The 19,498-nt window shown below is 39.2% G+C and overlaps 2 protein-coding genes across 2 annotated transcripts in view; one reads left to right on the forward strand and one right to left on the reverse strand.

Moving 5' to 3' along the window:
* The window catches only part of PARPBP (PARP1 binding protein), a 90,898-nt gene extending 80,292 nt beyond the window's left edge, over positions 1-10,606 (forward strand). The window contains exons 11-12 of the mRNA XM_074940553.1: positions 8,119-8,284; positions 9,060-10,606. Coding sequence (XP_074796654.1) covers positions 8,119-8,284; positions 9,060-9,391 — 498 coding nt within the window. The 3' untranslated portion in view covers positions 9,392-10,606. The remainder of the gene's footprint in view (positions 1-8,118; positions 8,285-9,059) is intronic.
* On the reverse strand, positions 9,431-11,064 carry PMCH (pro-melanin concentrating hormone). The gene is made up of 3 exons (XM_074940600.1): positions 10,713-11,064; positions 9,908-10,112; positions 9,431-9,829 (listed from the first exon to the last, which is right to left on the reverse strand). Exons 1-3 carry the CDS (start codon positions 10,959-10,961, stop codon positions 9,780-9,782), a joined length of 504 nt encoding a protein of 167 aa, XP_074796701.1. The 5' UTR covers positions 10,962-11,064; the 3' UTR covers positions 9,431-9,779.
* Between the last annotated feature and the right edge of the window lie 8,434 nt (positions 11,065-19,498).

A 19,498-nucleotide genomic window follows, 5' to 3' on the forward strand; every position in this document is an offset into this window, starting at 1 on the left:
GGCACCCAAGCTGACCCAATGGATGTTGCTATGGGAAAAATCTTCCGGCTGCCGTGCATGTGCACGCGTACACACCTGATTGGAATGGACATGAACAACACATCTCGAAGAACAACAGTTATGAGAAGGGGAATAACTGTTTTTTCATTGGTTTCAGAGTAACAGCCGTGTTAGTCTGTATTCGTAAAAAGGAAAAAAGAAAAGGAGTACTTGTGGCACCTTAGAGACTAACCAGTTTATTTGAGCATGAGCTTTCGTGAGCTACAGCTCACTTCATCGGATGCATAGCATATTGTGGAAACTGCAGATATGCTATGCATCCGATGAAGTGAGCTGTAGCTCACGAAAGCTCATGCTCAAATAAACTGGTTAGTCTCTAAGGTGCCACAAGTACTCCTTTTCTTTTTTGTTTTTTCATTGTTAGCACATTTAGCCCACAACAACTGTAGTGAATTTCCAGTAGTTTGGCTTATTTCGCTTCTTAATATAACTGGAGACAACCTTTCCTATATGAGGTACTCTTTTCTTCCAACTAGGAACCTAACACTAATTTGAGTTTTTAAAAAAAATTGTGGCTAAAGGACTCTACCAAACCTTGTCAAGTTTGAAGTTCATTATAATTTTACTGTGTATGGAAATTCTTCCAAGGAAAAAGCTCTACAAAGCAGAGAATTTCAATCTACCTTTCTCATGTGACTTGATTATGTCTATATAAAATGACTTGACAGCAATGCATGAAGCTGGATATTATTCTTAGTTGTTTAGTTCTCCAAGAGCTGTTGCTAGTGAGAATTGTTTTGCCTGTTTATGATTCCAGTACAAATAAAGAGAGACTTGGAAAGCTATCAACAGGAAGCTATCAAGATTTTCTGTGTATCCAATACACTTGTGCAGAGAAACTCAACATTTGACTAAGGAAAAGCTATCTGTCTGAGATACTCGTCTCATCTACTACACCAAACAAAATTAGTTTGTTTTTAATGGAGAATTATGAGGAACATCTTTGCTCAGTGATTTCAACCTCTGAGGAGCACTATGCACTTTTTTCTTGTTTTTTAACGCAATAGAAATTCTGCAGTAAGAATAATTCTAGCTTTTTTTTGCTATCCATTAATTTCTATTAGAATCTGATAAACCCTACTTACGCGGGAGAACAGCAGTATTTGTGATTCCAGGAGCCACCTAAACCGCTTTCCTAGGGCCAAATCCTGTGAGTCTCAAGGCACCCTCAAATCCCAGTGATGTGGTGATTTAAGACTGAATGCTCTCAAAACAATAGTGAATAAACCCGGGATAGTCAAAGGCTGGTATGGTGTATTGGTAATGATTTTGATGGATTTGGGACAAGAGAAACTTGCTATTACCTGAGAGATAGCCAGCACATTTTTCATGGTTGAATAAAGTGATATTTTGGTTTGGTCAAGGCAAATGACATTTTGCCACTCTTTCTTTCCTTTTAAATCTCTTTCAACCTCCCCTTCCCCACAAAGGGTGAGGAAAAGATTCTCTTTCCCCCTTCCCCCTCCCTCCCCTTCTCCAAAGGCTATCTTGATTGGTTGGCCAGAAAATAAAAACATGTGTTTGTTGTTACTGATGTCGTCTTTTTTTTTAAAAAAAAATTCTATTATGCTATTCCAGTGTATAAAAACCCACCCTGAGCATTTTTACTAAGTGTTGGCAGTTCTGTCTGTATGCAGAGGCTGGAGGGAGATCTGGAGTAGATTATCAGATGTAACTTTTTAGAAATAAATAGAAGGGCATACATTAGTAACAATTAATACAAGGGAAAATATGGGTTTCTCAGTGGCATATCATAAACTAAATAAAGTGCATTTTTTTAAAAGGTACAAGAAGACCAAGTCAAAGCATATGCTTACCTGGCCCTTAGGGCCCCACATATGCCTTCGGCATACCACAAAATGAGGCATCCAAGCCCATTGTCCTGACCCCCTTTTGGGAGTGGCAATGGCAGGGGACCCCTCTCCTCTTCTAGCAAGGCAGGGGAAACTGTATGATCTCCCTTTCCTCCACACAGGAGCACACTCTCATCTCTGTGGGCAGCAGATCTACCCTGTAGTACAGCTGTTAGGGTATATCTGCTTCAATGGATCTTGGGACTTAATATCACATTGAGATGAAAAGGGCAGTTCAAACCTCTAAGCACTATTGTTTCATGCTGTCTGCAGACTCAAGCACTCACCACTGTGTCAAATATACTCAGGTGTCATTTTCAAACCTCTCTTTGCAACAGTGAGGGGTAAAGTCTTTAAGAAATAAATAAAGTGTAAACCAAGATTGGTGTAATCAAATGACCCGAGAAGCTGTTGAGCTCTTGTAGTACCTCTGCTTTAATTCAGCTCGGGGCTCTTGCTGGTATTCTGCCTTCAGCATACTTTAACCTATTTTTTTTTTTGGTGCACTCTGAATATACCATAATTATTGCTAGTAAATACCCATTCCCTGACCAGCTGGCACATTTAGATGCTTCAGGAAACTCTTAAAGCTTGATTCAACATGACTTGCATCTTGTGTAGTCATATAAACTTGTGTAAAATGGGTGTGAAACAGTAGCACCAGTGTGAGAAAGTGGACAATTATTTTATTTAGGGTTTTGCATACGGCACAGTTGGAAATGACTTACACAGGGTATAATGCAGAGGAGAACTAGACCTTGAGACCAAGAGCCGAGACCCAAAGTAGTATATAGACAAATGGCTTTTTGTCAGGCCTCTAGTGTTGAAGTCCTAACGTGTCCAAGCTTGAAACGATCTCAGTGGACATCCCCCATGACATTTGAATCGCTATGTTCTTATAAGCTTTCACAGCTGACTTGCCTCACTGAGGCCTGTGAAAGTAAAAAAAAAAAAAAAGAAAAAAAAAGAAACCCTTGTGGTTTCTTTGACTACTTTGATGTTCTATATACTGGTTCTGTCATGCAGATGAAATATCTTAGTCAGCTCTACACAAATTGTAACTCATCCACATTATCATGAAGAACATGGGAAAGATCTGTAATATTTTTGTGACTATTATGTGACCGTCTGGATGGTTGATCGTTATTGTGTTGCTTTCTAAGAATACATGATGGTTATTTCTGTCTTAGGTGGTTTTGCACATCTTCAGGAATCAAAGTTAGTGGTGTTAGATAACCTAATAACCAATGTTTGACCCAGATGAATGTCAAGGCCTTTAATGTTTTGTCCCTGCCCAAATGAGGCACAACATCTCCTAGCTTCAAAGAGGGGAAGAGTCCTCCAGGCTGGAAACCTTAAACCAGTGATACTTAGATGAGGCTTGGAAGCCGCAAGTGGTTCTTTAATGTGCCTCCTTTGTCTCTTTGCAGCACATGATATTAAAACACTGTGATTTAATTATTAACCGCTGTAAGTTATTAACCAGTCAGGATGCTTTTTCTATGTTGTTCACCAACTGTAGAATACTTGGTGAGTCATTTTGCTGTGAGAATAATACAGTAAAAGCTTTTTTCATCTGGCATTTTGGGGGAGTGTGGGGTGCCAGTAAGTGAAAAATTCCAGTTAACTAAGAGGGAGGGAGTTTGGGTACAGGAGGGCGGGCAGGGGAGGGGGTGCAGGGCGCGGGCTTTGGAAGGGAGTTTGGGTGTGAGAGGGGGCTTAAGGCAGGGGGTTGGAGGGCGGGTGGGGTCTCAGGATGCCAGATCCAGGGGGCGCTCACCTCAGGTGGCTCCCTGCAAGCGGTACCTGGTCCCTGCAACTCCTAGGCAGAGGTGTGGCATGTGGCTCTGTGCGCTGCCACTGCCCCGAGAACTGGCTCCACAGCTCCCATTGGCCAGGAACCAATTTCAATTGATTTCAGTTACAACAGAGAATACAAAGTGTACAGTGCTCACTTTATAGTATATTTTTGAGTACAAATATTTGCACTGTAAAAATGATAAATAGTATTTTTCAGTTCACCTCATACAAGTACTGTAGTGCAATCTCTTTATCATGAAAGTATAAGTTACAAATGTAGATTTTTATTGTTTTTACATAACTGCACTCAAAACCAAAACAATATAAAACTTTAGAGCCTACAAGGCCACTCAATCCTACTTCTACAATCCTTACTACTTGTTCAGCCAATTGCTAAGACAAACAGGTTTGTTTACATTTACGGGAGATACTGCTGCCTGCTTCTTATTTACAATGTCAACTGAACATGAGAACAGGCATTTGCATGGCACTTTTGTAGCCAGCATTGCAAGGTATTTACGTGCTAGACATGCTAAACATTCGTATGCCCCTTCATGCTTTGGTCACCATTCCAGAGGACATGCTTCTATGTGATGATGCTTGTTTAAAAAAAAAAAATGCATTAATTAAATTTGTGACTGAACTCCTTGGGGGAGAATTGTATGTCCCCCGCTCTGTTTTACCCACATTCTGCCATATATTTCATGTTATAGCAGTCTTGAATGATGACCCAGTGTTCGTTTAAAGAACACTTTCACTACAGATTTGACAAAAAGCAAAAAGGTACCAATGTGAGATTTCCAACGATAGCTATAGCACTCAACCCAAGGTTTAAAAATCTGAAGTGTCTTCAAAAATCTGAGAGGGATGAGGTGTGGAGCATGCTTTCAGAAGTCTTAAAAGAGCAACACTCCAATGTGGAAACTACAGAACCCGAACCATCAAAAAAGAAAATCAACCTTCTGCAGGTGGCATCTGACTCAGATGATGAAAGTGAACATGTGTTGGTCTGCGCTGGTTTGGATCGTTATCGAGCAGAACCATTAGCATGGACGTGTGTCCTTTGGAATGGTGGTTGAAGCATGAAGGGACATATGAATCTTTAATGCATCTGGCACGTAAATATCTTGCAACGCCGGGTACAACAGTGCCATGTGAACACCTTCTCACTTTCAGGTGACATTGTAAACAAGAAACGGACAGCATTATCTCCTGCAAATATACACAAACTTGTTTGTCTGAGTGACTGACTAAACAAGAATCAGGACTGAGTGGACTTTACATTGTTTTAGTTTTGAATACAGTGTTGTTGTTTTTTTGTTTGTTTGTTTTTACATAATTCTACATTTGTAAGTTCAACTTCAATGATAGAGATTGTATTACAGTACTTGTATAAGCAGAATTGAAAAATACTGGTTTCAGAGTAACAGCCGTGTTTGTCTGTATTCGCAAAAAGAAAAGGAGTACTTGTGGCACCTTAGAGACTAACCAATTTATTTGAGCATAAGCTTTCGTGAGCTACAGTTCACTTCATCGGATGCATACTGTGGAAAGTATAGAAGATCTTTTTATACACACAAAGCATGAAAAAATGGGTGTTTACCACTACAAAAGGTTTTCTCTCCTCCCACCCCACTCTCCTGCTGGGAATAGCTTATCTAAAGTGATCACTCTCCTTACAATGTGTATGATAATCAAGTTGGGCCATTTCCAGCACAAATCCAGGGTTTAACAAGAACGTCTGAGGAGGGGGGGGTGTATGCAGGACCCACCTGTGGAAGTGAAGAAGCAGATTGGTAGAGCCAGAAGAGTTCCCAGAAGTCACCTACTACAGGACAGGCCTAACAAAGAAAATAACAGAATGCCACTAGCCGTCACCTTCAGCCCCCAACTAAAACCCCTCCAACGCATTATTAAGGATCTACAACCTATCCTGAAGGATGACCCAACACTCTCACAAATCTTGGGAGACAGGCCAGTCCTTGCCTACAGACAGCCCCCCAACCTGAAGCAAATACTCACCAGCAACCACATACCACACAACAGAACCACTAACCCAGGAACCTATCCTTGCAACAAAGCCCGTTGCCAACTGTGCCCACATATCTATTCAGGGGACACCATCACAGGGCCTAATAACATCAGCCACACTATCAGAGGCTCGTTCACCTGCACATCCACCAATGTGATATATGCCATCATGTGCCAGCAATGCCCCTCTGCCATGTACATTGGTCAAACTGGACAGTCTCTACGTAAAAGAATAAATGGACACAAATCAGATGTCAAGAATTATAACATTCATAAACCAGTTGGAGAACACTTCAATCTCTCTGGTCTCGCGATTACAGACATGAAAGTTGCGATATTACAACAAAAAAACTTCAAATCCAGACTCCAGGGAGAGACTGTTGAATTGGAATTGATTTGCAAATTGGATACAATTAACTTAGGCTTGAATAGAGACTGGGAGTGGCTAAGTCATTATGCAAGGTAACCTATTTCCCCTTGTTTTTTCCTCCCCCCCCTCCCCCGACGTTCTTGTTAAACCCTGGATTTGTGCTGGAAATGGCCCACCTTGATTATCATACACATTGTAAGGAGAGTGATCACTTTAGATAAGCTATTACCAGCAGGAGAGTGGGGTGGGGGGAGAGAAAACCTTTTGTAGTGGTAAACACCCATTTTTTTTTTCATGCTTTGTGTGTATAAAAAGATCTTTCCACAGTATGCATCCGATGAAGTGAGCTGTAGCTCATGAAAGCTTTATGCTCAAATAAATTGGTTAGTCTCTAAGGTGCCACAAGTACTCCTTTTCTTTTTGAAAAATACTATTTCTTACAAATATTTGTAATCAAAAATACATATAAAGTGAGCACTGTACATTTTGTGTTGTGTTGTAATTGAAATCAATATATTAGAAAATGTAGAAAACATCCAAAAATATTTACATAAATGGTATTCTATTATTGTTTACAATGCAATTAATCGCAATTAATTTTTTTAATTGCATGACAGCCCTAATTGTATATTATCAGTAGAGTTGTTGGATATTGTCATTATAAAGTAATTATCTCCCTTATTGATACCTGTCAGCCACTTTGAAGTCCGCTGAATTCTACAGCTAGAACTCAGAACAAAATTTGGTCCGCAGTATCTATATTATTGGTGATAAATGGTCCAGAAAGAACAAAGCTTGATATTTTTTTCAAATCCCAGATTGATTTAGTAGTGCTGGTAGCTGGGGAAACCATATTTTTGTATATAAACTGAGCAAGTTTGGTCTGGAGTCCTTGACTCATTGACTATGGAGATTCAGCCCATAATGTAACTTTTATTCTCTTTTTTATTGTTGAACCATACTTTCTGATTGATCTGTACTAATCAGTTGGGTTTCTGGCTTTGGAAGCTTAGGGGTGGAAATCAATTGTCTCTAAAAATACAACAGAGGTAGATATGATAGTGTTCTTTGGTATTGTAAAATTCTGACAATTCAGGCTGTGCAGATGCTTTTAATGCACTTGGGACTTGGACAGTATACCTGTGAAAATCATATGGCCTGCCTTTTGCACTCTGTATGGGAATTATTTGGTTTTGTGAGGGAGTTGAAAATTTCAAATTTTCATCTAACAAGAAAGGGATAGAATAATATTGAGTGTTTTACAGTTAGACCAATTTTTAGTATATTTGACTCAAATTTTATAATGGACTATAGCTATTTGTCTCTCTCTTTGGGGTGTGTGTGCTTTTTTGAGATTTCATTTTTTCTACTCTTTTATGTAGTTTGTTTTGATGGGGAGCCTTATCCTAATGAAAGTTGCTTGTTGACACTTCAAAGGAAATAGTGGGCTTATCTTGTTCATAGCCTGTGTAAGGGATGATTTGGCTCTAGGCAAATACTCGCTATTATAGCAGCTCAAAATGGTAAATAGATGCTGCCAAATGTCAGGGCAAAAGAAAAATCTCCTACAGAGAGGCTTAGGCTGATGGGTTTTAAAAGGCTTAAATATGCAGCTTTCTAAAAGAGACCAGTCAAAAAAAAATAAACAAATATTCATTTTAGAATGCCTCAATTTACTGTTAAATAAAATTTTTCCAGAACTAGTTTATATATATTACAAAATATCATAAACACTTTATTTCACATTGGTTGTGTTGTAAGAATATTTTAGGACTAGATGACCTCCTGAGGTCCCTTCCAACCCTGATATTCTATGAACTAACTTTCCTGGTAGTTTAGGTAAATTTTGATTAATTTTACCTTTTAAGTTAAAACTGAGAGGGTGGGAGGGAGGTGGAAATAATGATACCCCAGACTTTTTATTTTACCAATAATAAAGAAGTTTAAAATAATTTTCTAAACAAACATTAAAAATTAAAAGTAATGTCAATTCACCTGTCATAGATGAAGCAACCCTTAATCAGGTCCCAGTTTGCTTGTACCTACAAAGATGATGTGATGACTGAGAAGAAGGATCAGCACTTCTTCAGTAGGAGCCAAATCCCGACTTGCATACATCCAGCACCAAAACAAATGCTTGCTCTCTGTTTAGAAGCTGAGACTTTTGCAGGTAAACTGAATTATGTTTTAGTGAATGAGAAAATTTTATTCCTGATTTTTCAGGTCTTATACCTGTTGATTTTTATCAAACTACTACATCAATCTTTATTAAAAGTCAAACAAATGTAAAGGATTTTTTCAAGAAAAAACAAAACTGAGGGTTTAATAGCTTTGCACAAGTTACAATCGGTAAAAACTGATCTAGAATATTTTTTAGTCTATGCTATGTGAGATAAGTGCTTTGAAATTAGCAGAATAGATTGTAAATGATTTCTTTTTTATTGCCATCATAATCTCCAAATAAATTTTAACCAAACAGTAAGGTTTCTTTTTACCTATTTTACAGAGATGACCTAACGCTTGCGGGAAATTTATATATTGAATGGGAAAATTATGGCTAGTTGTTAATTTTACTTTTAAACAATAACACATTACAAGATGTGTATTATATAAATCACTGTTAGGACATAAATGTATTAATCCTTTGCAACATTTTGACCTTTGTATATAAACTTATTTCCTGAAGTTGTTGATGGTTACATTTATACATGTGTAATGTCATTTTAAAATTTAATGGTGAAGTGGCTATGTTTAGGTTTGTTTATAGTTGTTGGCTAGTTGATGGCCAGTCAAATTATTTTTATTCATTTTATTTAAAAAAGCACCCTCTTGCTAAAAATACATGACCTTTTATGCCATTTAAATCCGAGGAATATCCTGGCTAACTACTTTAGGAGTAATAACTTTTTTTCCTTCCCAAAATATTTTATTCTCTTGCACGATAGAAGGTGTAAAGTCACCTCCTGAAAGACCAGCACTTGGAACCAGTTCTGGAAATGTTCATTGGAATGGAAGTAAAAGTGAAAAAGCAAAAAGTTGTCCGCCAAGAAACAAGAGCTCAAAGAGGAAACACATGGATCTGAATAGTGAGAAAGTCATCTGCAATAATGAAAATGAGCCACCTCAGTACACCAATATTAAGAGACCCAAGATATCAAACATACTACAGGAGAAATTGGACAGCAAACTAGATGGAGCAGCAAAAAGCAACAAGGCTAAAGCCAAGAATAAATTGATTGCTGGTCAGAAAAAGTTAACTGACTTTTTTAGACTATGAATCTTTTATTTTTATTTTGATGTGTATATAGTAAATTTACTATTCCATAATAAACATTGTACATCTTGAAAGAACAAGATAACCGGTGCATTAACACATTTTGGCTTCACAGTGTCCAAATATATTATGTTAAAGTAGGTTACACATATTATTCATTAGACAAATATAGTGACAAGTCTTGATTGTACAGAATTCTCAATTTCAGTAACAATACATCATAACTATTACAACTAGGTCATCTAGTGAAAATGTCAATCATGTTTCCCTCTGCTTTGAAATACAGATAGAAGTATTTAGATGTAAATATATAGCAATACCAAAAACACTGTAACTTCAAGTTTCATTAAATTGGCAACCAATACTTCTTCAGAGAAGAGGCCAACAGTTTTCAAACTTGCCAACAAGGTCGATAGACTCTTCCCAACATACACCTGAGCACTGAAGAAAAAATTTTTTTACTCTTTTTATATTCTAAGTTGAAATATTTTTTCTGTGGAAAAATACACATATACTTACTGTCAAAATCTCTCCTTCCTATAGGAAATTTAGCTGAGTTTTCTACATCCCCGGTCTCTCTCCTTTTCTGTATTGATTCAATATTCTGAATTTCAGTGTCAGCTGGAAAAGCCATAGATCCTTTCAATGCAAGATAAGGTAGCTGTTTTATACCTAGGTTCAGTGGCAAACCATGGCTTATGAAATTGTGTTTGGAACCTATATTCTGAAGTAAGAAAAAAAGATTTAAATTTTAAAGACACAATGTTAACATTATGTTTAGTTCTTTTTTTGTTTTTTTTTTTCTTTTTCCCCATTCAGAACAAAGGCATTGTAACAGACAGTCATTTAAAAGATGTACAATGCCACACATTGGAACTTTGTCTAAGCCACCTTAAAATCAAAGTGCACGTCAAAATAATGTGGATGATCAGCTTAATTTCAGTTTAGTTATTCAGTGGGACTGAAACCATCTTGGTATGTGTGGCTAGTCCTGTTGACATTCTAAGATATATTTTTAGTACAGAATGGGCAAAATTTTCAAACAATGATATCTAAATAAAAGTAGACTGATATTTTCTTACAGATTATGACCACCTGGAATCCTGATGAAAATCAGGTAATTTGTTTAGTTTCCCAAACTCAGATTTAGGTGACTAACATTAGATACTTATATTTGAAAACTTAGTATTCAGTAATTGCATGATCTTGTAACTGAAACCATCCACCACAACATTCTTTTAAATTGTAAATTTTTAACCCTTTTAAAAGGACTATAAATTGAGCTTTTATTCATGTTTGAGTTCAATAAAAAATGGAAACTCACTAAGAATTTTGGGTTTCTGTCTTCCTCTTCATCCAGAAAGCTTCTGTCCTCCATCTTGTAGTGCTCAGGAGTAGGTATAGTCTCTGTCTTCTCTGTTTTACCTTCATTCCAAAGAGCTTTTCCTATATTGAATGCATTTAGTATCATATCATCATCTTCTACCTTTCTAATAGACTTCGAAACTGAAAGTAAAAAACCTTGAGAAAAGAGAGAGAAAATTAGTATTAATATGTAGGATGAAATATGCATTCTTAGTTGTTTAATGTTTGCATAGAAGTTAAGCAGGTTTAAGATATTATTTAAGAAAGGTGTCCTTTGTAAATTAATGTGTTCTCCAATCCTGTCTACCTTTATATATTTTATAGATTGAATAGAAACCACTTCAGTGGCTTATGAGTTCACCCTGTATAAATGACTCATTATAAAGAGGCTAACCTTTTGAATAGCATTTGTAATGCCATATATTGGTTAGAACTACTTAAGTATGGGTATTTTTTACCATGGATTATTAGCTCCTTTGTAGACTTTCAGAACAGTACAGATTAGTAGTTCCTTTTAATGGATCAATTTTAGCAAAATTCACAGGATACCATAATCTCTTTTTAAATCGGGCCTTACTTTTCACTTAAGGCAGTTTTAGAAAACAACTAATTTACACATGTAAGAAGGAGGGTCAGCAAAGTAACTTGTTTTGTTTTAAACCCTGGTCTACTCTATTTTAAAGTGAAATTGATTTTCAAATCTTCTTGGGAAAAGAGTTGAAAAAAACTTTGAAGGTAGCAATGATTTAAAATACTACCATGGTCTTAATACAGGCAAAGCTGAAACCTTTAACTTGTGTCCAGTAAATTGTGTACCTTTTTATCTGAAGATATAGCTGGCAATCCTCACTCATTGCTGATCCATGTATTTGTCAGAGTTTGGAGGCAGTTTCCCATCTGAAAGGATCAGTTGGGAACACCAATAGGTCAGTACCCAGATCATAATTTCAGATGTTCCTCCCTCTCCCACTCCAAATAGAAACTTCAATTTTTGCCTCACAGACTCTTCCAGATTGAATGCTCTATTATCCCCTCCTGTGTTTAGAAACACGATAAAGGTCTATGGAAAGAAATTTCTGTGGAGATTCCTCCACATTTTGCTATTTGAGGGGAAGCATTTGTCCCCCACATGGGGAAAGTGTAAGGGGCCTGCCCAGACCTAGCAGATCCCTAAGGGATCTATTTGATGCCAGGGCCATCTGCACAGTGACCCTGTACCTCTGGTCTAGTTCTAGACTAGTACCTCTGGACTAGTTTATCCACCTTGTGCGGATCTGCGGGTCCTGAACCCAGGCCCGTAGGCCACTGCTGCATTCCCAACACCACTGGATGGCTATAGTAATGACAGGAGAATTGGGAGCCCTAAGGCCCTGCACTCCACCAAACATACCACCCACAGGGACCTGACTGGAGTTGCTCCAGAGTCCCTGATTGGGCTGGTTACACTATCTAAGCTAGAAAAAGAAACAGGAAGTTGTCTGTGTAACAAGGTGGATTCTGGGTGGGTGTTGCTGCTGCAGACCCTCTTGTTCAATACCTGACTTTCGGTCTCATCTCCAGTTCCTGACTTTAACCCTGCCCTGTACCTGGCGTCTGCCCTCAGCCTCGTTCTGGTCACAGAACTCTGTCGGCCTGGTTTTGACTGCTCCAGCTCCGACCTTATGCTACTGACCCTCGGCTTTGGCTTGTGATTCCTGTTTGACCCCCAGCTCTGACTTTTGCCCCAAGGCTCCTGTCTTTGGACTGCCCATTGGCCTATGGTTCCTGAACACTGCACTGAATGGCAGGCTGGCCTGCCTATGTCCAGGTCATTGTGCCAGTCTTCCACAAGCTCTGACACACCCTTACTCCAGTCTTTAAGAGGTATCTGCATACACATGGCACACAGGTAGTCAGAGCAACTTACCAAACCATCAGGAAACTGTCCAAGCAGCTGAGTAAACAAAAAATGAGCACCTCCCACTTCCCAATTTCTCTTTAATATTTACTTCTTTGCTTACTGTTTTAATATGTAACCCCACTTTATATTTAGCTAAAATTCACTTTTGCATCAAACCCTTTTTGTGGTTTCTTTCACTAACTCTTTTTCTCTATCAGCAGGTATCTTCTGATATTTTCCACAGGCAGACTCTCCACCACTGACTGGCACCAAAGAGGGACCTGGTCCAGTGCCTATCTTTATTCCAGCCAATTATAATAAAGGTCATCAGAGGTTCATGAAAACTTACTTCAAAATAGAAGTTTACCAAATGCTTTCAATTCTCAAGCAAACAAAAAAGTTCATGTTTTGGATCCGTTTGAACAAAATAGCAGGCTCCTCTCTTTGCTCTCTTGTGGCCAGCATGAAATCCTAAAGCTATAATCCATCCTTGGATGGCTGAGGGAGGAAGGAAGATAGGCTTTGGCTTGGGTTGAGCCTTTTTAAGAAAATTAAAAAAAAACACTTTTTATCTATGAGTTGGGAAGGGCACTTTCCTTTCCTCGTTGCTGTTACTAAGGACTCTACAGTTGCTACTGTTTAGGGAGGGCGGGGGGAGTCCTATTATCTAAAAATCAGGGCGTATGCTGTCACCAAAATGAATGCCAATTTTTTTTATGGGCTAAAAGACCTAAGACCGCCTCCTTGGATAACTGCTAAAACAAAGCTGTCAGTTGAGGGAAGACCAAAAATACAACCCTTGGCCCCTTTTAAAATTCAGCAGTGTCTGTCTGATAATTGAAGAAAATGGAACATGCTCATTAGGGTCTCCAACTCACATTACAAAAAGCATAATTGCTATACATGGCTGTAGAATCAGGTAAAGTCATAAACTGTGGTCAGTACAGACCATAGAGAGCATACTTAGCTTTTCCAGATTTGGAGTAGCTTCCATGGCTGCAGAGCCTGAGCACAAGGTAGCTTCTGTCATTCTGCAGCCTCACAAATTCAATGGGTGCATCTGTGCCCAATGTATCTAGGTGTTCACAATCTAAATAAAATGCATATTTTTCCTTTTAGGCTTCAAATACTCCACTTTTGGCAGAAAACTAAAATGCTTTAAATTATAACTAAATTCATATTATAAATTGCTGCCTAAAATCTTATCTGTTATCAATTGGCCTTTTCACTTAATATTAACTTAGTTCTTTTTAGTACTGTTTACATCAGTAATTTACCATTATTTTAAGTAACTCCTCCTGCTTTTACATGGAATCGTGTTACTGTGAAATCGGACAATCTAAAATCTGATGTGAAATGCAAAAGTAAATAAATTTGGTCAATGACACTTAATATGGCTGAAACTTATCTTTTATTCTGTTTGCATTCCTATAAAAATAAATATTTAGTATACATTTTGTTTCCGTAAGTTAGTTTTTATTCATTTTTCATTCATTCATTCAGTAAGTTAGTTCTTAATTTCCATTTCTGAGCTTTTGAGCCTATTAAGCACTGTCTGTTTCTGAGCAATAAATAAAACCAGGTATACTTTTTCTGTTTTTTACAGGGTTTTTTTAAGACTTAAGTGAAATGAAAAGCAATAAACAGTATAGTGTGACATACTGTTGAATGAATATTTAAATATTAAAAAATTACTGAATTTTAGAATGTAGTGCCAAAATCCCTGTTCAGTGATCATTCTACATTAGCATACTGTTTTTCAGTTATCCTTCCTTAGCCACTAACATTGGTTTTTGCTCCATATTCAGAGTTAATGGTCTGTTTTTATAGAGTTATGATTTTATTAATCTTGAGCATGCTATAGAAAATTGTTTGCATTTAATATTTTCCTCTTAAGTTATATTTTGTCTCAGTTTTACCAACACTTCTCATCTTTTTTTTTTTTTTTTAATGGCAACAGCTGCCTCTTGTTAGTGCCATCTAGATTCTGCTGTGGCACTATATTCTGGATGAAATTCATCCCTGTGCAAAGAGCCCCACACAAGGCCTATTTTTTCCACAGGACTTGTGCTGTACCGCTGCATGTGGGTGAATTTCACCCTGTGTGTACCTACTCTTAAGTGTAGATCTGGATGTCTTTTGTTCAGCACTGAAGGAAGATAGTAAAATCTGAATAGTATGCAGTGTACTGCATTCGCCTGCACATGTTGCCAATAGAAGCTTCAAAGGGGCATTCAAGTGTTTTCTGCCACTCATTATTCTTAAGAGGAAATTGAAGATCTCAACCAGAGGGTATAAAACTTGGTGTACACGTTTATTTCTGAATGAAAAAGTTGTACAGTAAGAGAGAAACAATTATTGGGTTAGATCACTTATTGAATTTCTTTTAACTGGCTCTTCCTAGGCATGATTACTAAAGGAAAAACTCCATAGTTGGGTAAAAATGGAGGAGGCTTCAACTATAGGAAAGTTTTCTGAGCTTGATGTTTAGTTTATTCTGAGGCAAGCACAGAACAACTATAGCATTATCTTGCTCCTTCCCCTGACACACAGCATGACATCATGACGCAGTTTTGATAGGTGTTATCCTTATTTGTTTTAGAAGATCTCAGAAATTCAAACCATCTTGCTATAAAACTGTACAATCCAGAAAGTTTCCAGGTAGAGTCAAGCCAAAGGGTCTAGTTTGGCTCTATGAGCCAAAACATGAGCTGAACCATTTGAGCTGACTAGCCAAATACAAAAAGAAAATACATAAGTTGAATATATAAATATATATAATGTCACAGTGGCTGACAAGGAATAATGAGAAAAGTATTTAACTATCTTGGCTTTTCCTTGGCTCATCTTTATTTATGGATGAAGAGCTGAATCAGAACCAGATTGTAACTTTCAATAATTTTCCTACCTCTAGTTTCTTGACATTTAAAAGTAGAAATTTGTGGGATTTATTTCTGCAACTATTATAGAGATCTTAGAGAGGATTTTTTTATTTACGCTTCCCTATGCCTTTGCATTAAATTATACTTGCCAGTCTTCCCATCCATCTTCTGGAACAATCCACAAATGTCTCCTTGGAACCTGAGGAGATGACCTCCAAGATCTTGCTAGCAGACAAGCCAATATCATCCAGTACCTCATCTGGCAGACAAGCTACACTGAAAACTGGCACAAAGAAGACTGCAGCGAAAAGCAACCAGGTACCATCACTTCGGCACAAAAGATGACTCCTGTGTCAACAGCATCAAAGCAGGAACTAAGCACCTCTGGTATCGAAGTCTGGCATCAAAAGGGGCTGGTCTGAATGCACAGGCACCAGGTAGAGCTTGGTGTCCTTCTATAATGACAGACCATCCAGAGCCTCTGGAGAGAAATCAATCAGGCCTCATACAGTGTTGAGGGCTTGGGATAAGGAGCAGCCTACAGTGACACAAATCATGAATCTGGTCATGCACCTCTCAGCATCAACAGTGAACACAGAGAATGAGTCGGGGAGAACTGGAACCACCATTGGTCCTGAAACACCTGCCAGTATCTGTGACAGAGGCCCATTAGTACCAGTGGGCAAAGGTTCTTTACAAGCAACTCCTATATCAGACCTGACAAACTCACTCCATCTAATACACTACTTTCCTGGAATTTATCGAGGAAAGGTGGTAGGTGAGGTCTCTACTGAAAGCTTATAATTTAACGATATTCATAACCATTGTGAGATGTGTGTATGGGAAATATTTTAGGAATAATGTAACTACATTGAAAACTGTGCCTTATGGTCCTTGGAATAAAAGTTAGTCATCAGAAAATCATATGTCTCAGTGATGGTCTGTTCAAGTGGGAAGGAGTTGTCACCCTTCCCTAGAACTGCTGATATAATGCAAGGTTCCATTGGCTACCGTTGCCTCATCTCAGAACAGTCAATGGAAAACTATCAAAGACAACTCCAAATAATAAAAACCACTTGGAGGTTAATAGGAACATTATAAGAGGCTGGGGATGACCCTGTCTGTGAATAAAGACAAAAGACTGATTCAGTATATGAGGTCGAGAAAGACACTTTGCATCATTTACTGAGAAGACATATTGTTGAACAGGTGTTTTTCATGAAGGTTTGGAACCTGGTTCCTGTGAAGCTAGCCAGCTCTGCAACCAGCTGAACTCTGAAGGGAAAACCTACTTCATTGGATAGGAAAAAGTAACTATTAATAAGTGTAGGCCCTACTTCGTGTTTTATTATTTTGTTTTGTGTTACAACCATTTATTTCTGTCATTCTTTTGTTTCCAGTGGAACCTCTATTTTTTAAAATAAATATTTTATTATAAGTGCTCATAAGTGCTGTGTGTTGTACAGTAGCAGTGATTTAAGGTAAAACCGGGGTATACTATTCCTTTGAGAGCTGAGGATCTGGGATTTCTGTGAGTAGCCAGTGTCGGGCTAGATACCTAGCACAGGGGAATGCTTCAAGGGGACTTGTCAATCAGCAAGGAGAAGAAAGGGCTGGCATAGCCCTGAGGAGAGTGGTTGAGTGGCTGTTAAGCTGGTGGTGTTAAGGAGCTAATACCCAGCTATCACAGGCAAGAAGTTAGAGGAAGGGGGTAACAAGGTGACACACAGTCCTGGGTACCCCGAGAACCATAGCGGTACCAGGACAGATGCCAGTACCAAGACCCGCTATATGCTGCATCACTGCTTGTGGAGATCCACATCTCTACACCATCACTGGAGCATACATTCTCCCCATATTCAAGTAGAGTACCCTCTCCCAGGAGGTCAGTGGTTGACCCCATGGGAAGGTCTGCTTGCTTCCCCTACAGAGCTGCACCACAACTGGCTCATTGGGGCTGATGCTTGATTAGCCAACCACTCAATGAATCAACCATACTTGTATGGTATGCAACAATGGCCCTAATTATGTTACTGGGGTCCACCATCTTATGCATCAAGAGGTTGGTTTCACACCACAGTTGAGGAAGAAGACAGGATCACTCCAAGGTATCGGGAAGAATTTGTTCCAGTGGCAGAGCAGCACCAGTGCCCCATATTGCCACCAAAGGGCCTTTTGTGATGAATTGGCATCCTTGGCATTAGGACCAGTGCCTGATGATGATCAATCATTTCAGGAGGACCATGTGAAGGCTCCTGACACTCTAAAGATAGAGATCACAGCAATATCAGAGAAATCCCATGAGAGATTTGATTTTTTATAAGCTTCTGGTCCAGCCAGGATCGTGTTTTCCACAAATGAGGAACTGCTGGACCTTGCTAAGGCCTTATGGCAGATGCTGTCCCCAATGACACCTACTGCAAAGTAGGTAGAGAAGAGATATCAAGTACTTCCAGCAGGATTTGAGTACTTACCCCAACCAGGCTTCTTAAGTTATGTCAGCGGTACAAGAGAAATTGAAATTAAGCAAGAATACCCCAAGGTCAAGGAGGACTCCAAATGGCTCAACTTGCATGGGGAAAAAGTCATACTCCTCTGCCTCTCCAGCTGCCTGTGGCTAACTGTCAGAACTTACTGGCTAACTGTGACTTCCTAACTTTGGGCAGGGTGGCAACTTTCCCAGAGAAGCTCTTGCACAACAGCAGGGAGGAACTAAGATATAATTAAGGAAAGGTCACTTTGACCAAGACTACATTACAGGTGGTGACTGATTCCTCCCAGACCATAGCAAGGTCTGTGGCCAATGGGGTGACAATACACAGAGCATTGTGTCTCCAAGCATCAAGTATCTCAAGAGAAGTACAGGCCATGATGAAGGATTTGCCCTTTGAGGGCATGGGGCTATTTAGTGAGCAGGCAGACAGCATTCTATAGTTACTGAATGATTCAAAAGCTGTCCTGTTCTCCCTGGAGATTTACTCCCCAGACCCATACAACAGGCTGTACTGTCCTTAATCCCAGTCAAAACCATGGATGCCATCCTACCACCACAGGCAGCCTAAATATCAAGCCAAGAAATCACCATGATACAAAGGGAGCCAACCCTCCTCGTCCTCCAGAACTCACCTTGCTCCTAAACCACTTCAGTAAATTTGACAGAATAGTCATGAGCCACATCCTATTCAGTCAAGTGAGTGCTACTTTCAGAAGCTGCCTTGCCGTGTTCTATCATGATCTATCATAAAATTGGACAGATGGATGTTTAGAGATCATTGCGCATGGCTACCCCATCCAACTCCCCTTTTTACCCCCTACCCACATCATTTCCCTGTCTCTCTTCAGGGACCCTTCTCATCAGAGCCTAGTACAGTCAAGTGCCCTTGTTGTTTCATCTTGTTGATTCTGAAGAAGAAAGGGGATCTTCATTCTTTCCTTGACATGAGGAGACTCAACAAATACATAAGCCATCTCAGGTTCAGGATGGTAACGCTTGCCTCCATCATCCCATCTCTTCAAGCTCAAGACTACTTTGTTGCTTTCAACTTGCAAGATGCATACTTCCATATAGCTATCCATCTGGCCCACAAGAAGTACCTACGAGTCACAGTGGGGTCCAAGCATTACTACTACCGGGTTTTGCCCCTTGAACTTTCCATGGCACCAAGAGTCTTCAAGAAATGCCTAGCAGTGGCAGCACATTTAAGGAGACTGTGGCAGGGCCCCCCTTGGTCCTGCCTCTGCTCCATTCCAAAAACCACTCAGAGACCTTCTGGCTCAGCAATCACTGGTGCAGTTTATTTACAGCATGCAATCCCACCACCTTCTCACCATATACTTCTTGGGGGTTTCAGCCTTAAGGGCTTCTCAGTCCTGCAGCCAGGAGGGGAGAGTTACCTTTCTCATTCCACTGGGCCTGTAAAAAGCCCCAGGCTAATTAGGCTGGCAGCTGTTTTCCCTTCACCAATCAGGCGCAGGTTTCTCTAG

Source organism: Natator depressus, chromosome 1 (assembly GCF_965152275.1).
Source record: "Natator depressus isolate rNatDep1 chromosome 1, rNatDep2.hap1, whole genome shotgun sequence".
NCBI lineage: Eukaryota > Metazoa > Chordata > Testudines > Cheloniidae > Natator > Natator depressus.

What these genes read in the sequence shown, in the direction of transcription:
- PMCH (XM_074940600.1), bottom strand. Translation starts at nt 10,961, where the DNA reads ATGCATATTTCATCCTACATATTAATACTAATTTTCTCTCTCTTTTCT. An exon ending in ACAGAAACCCAAAATTCTTA is followed by an intron (nt 10,113 to 10,712) that starts GTGAGTTTCCAT and finishes TTCTTACTTCAG; the next exon opens with AATATAGGTTCCAAACACAA. An exon ending in AGGAAGGAGAGATTTTGACA is followed by an intron (nt 9,830 to 9,907) that starts GTAAGTATATGT and finishes TTTTTTCTTCAG; the next exon opens with TGCTCAGGTGTATGTTGGGA.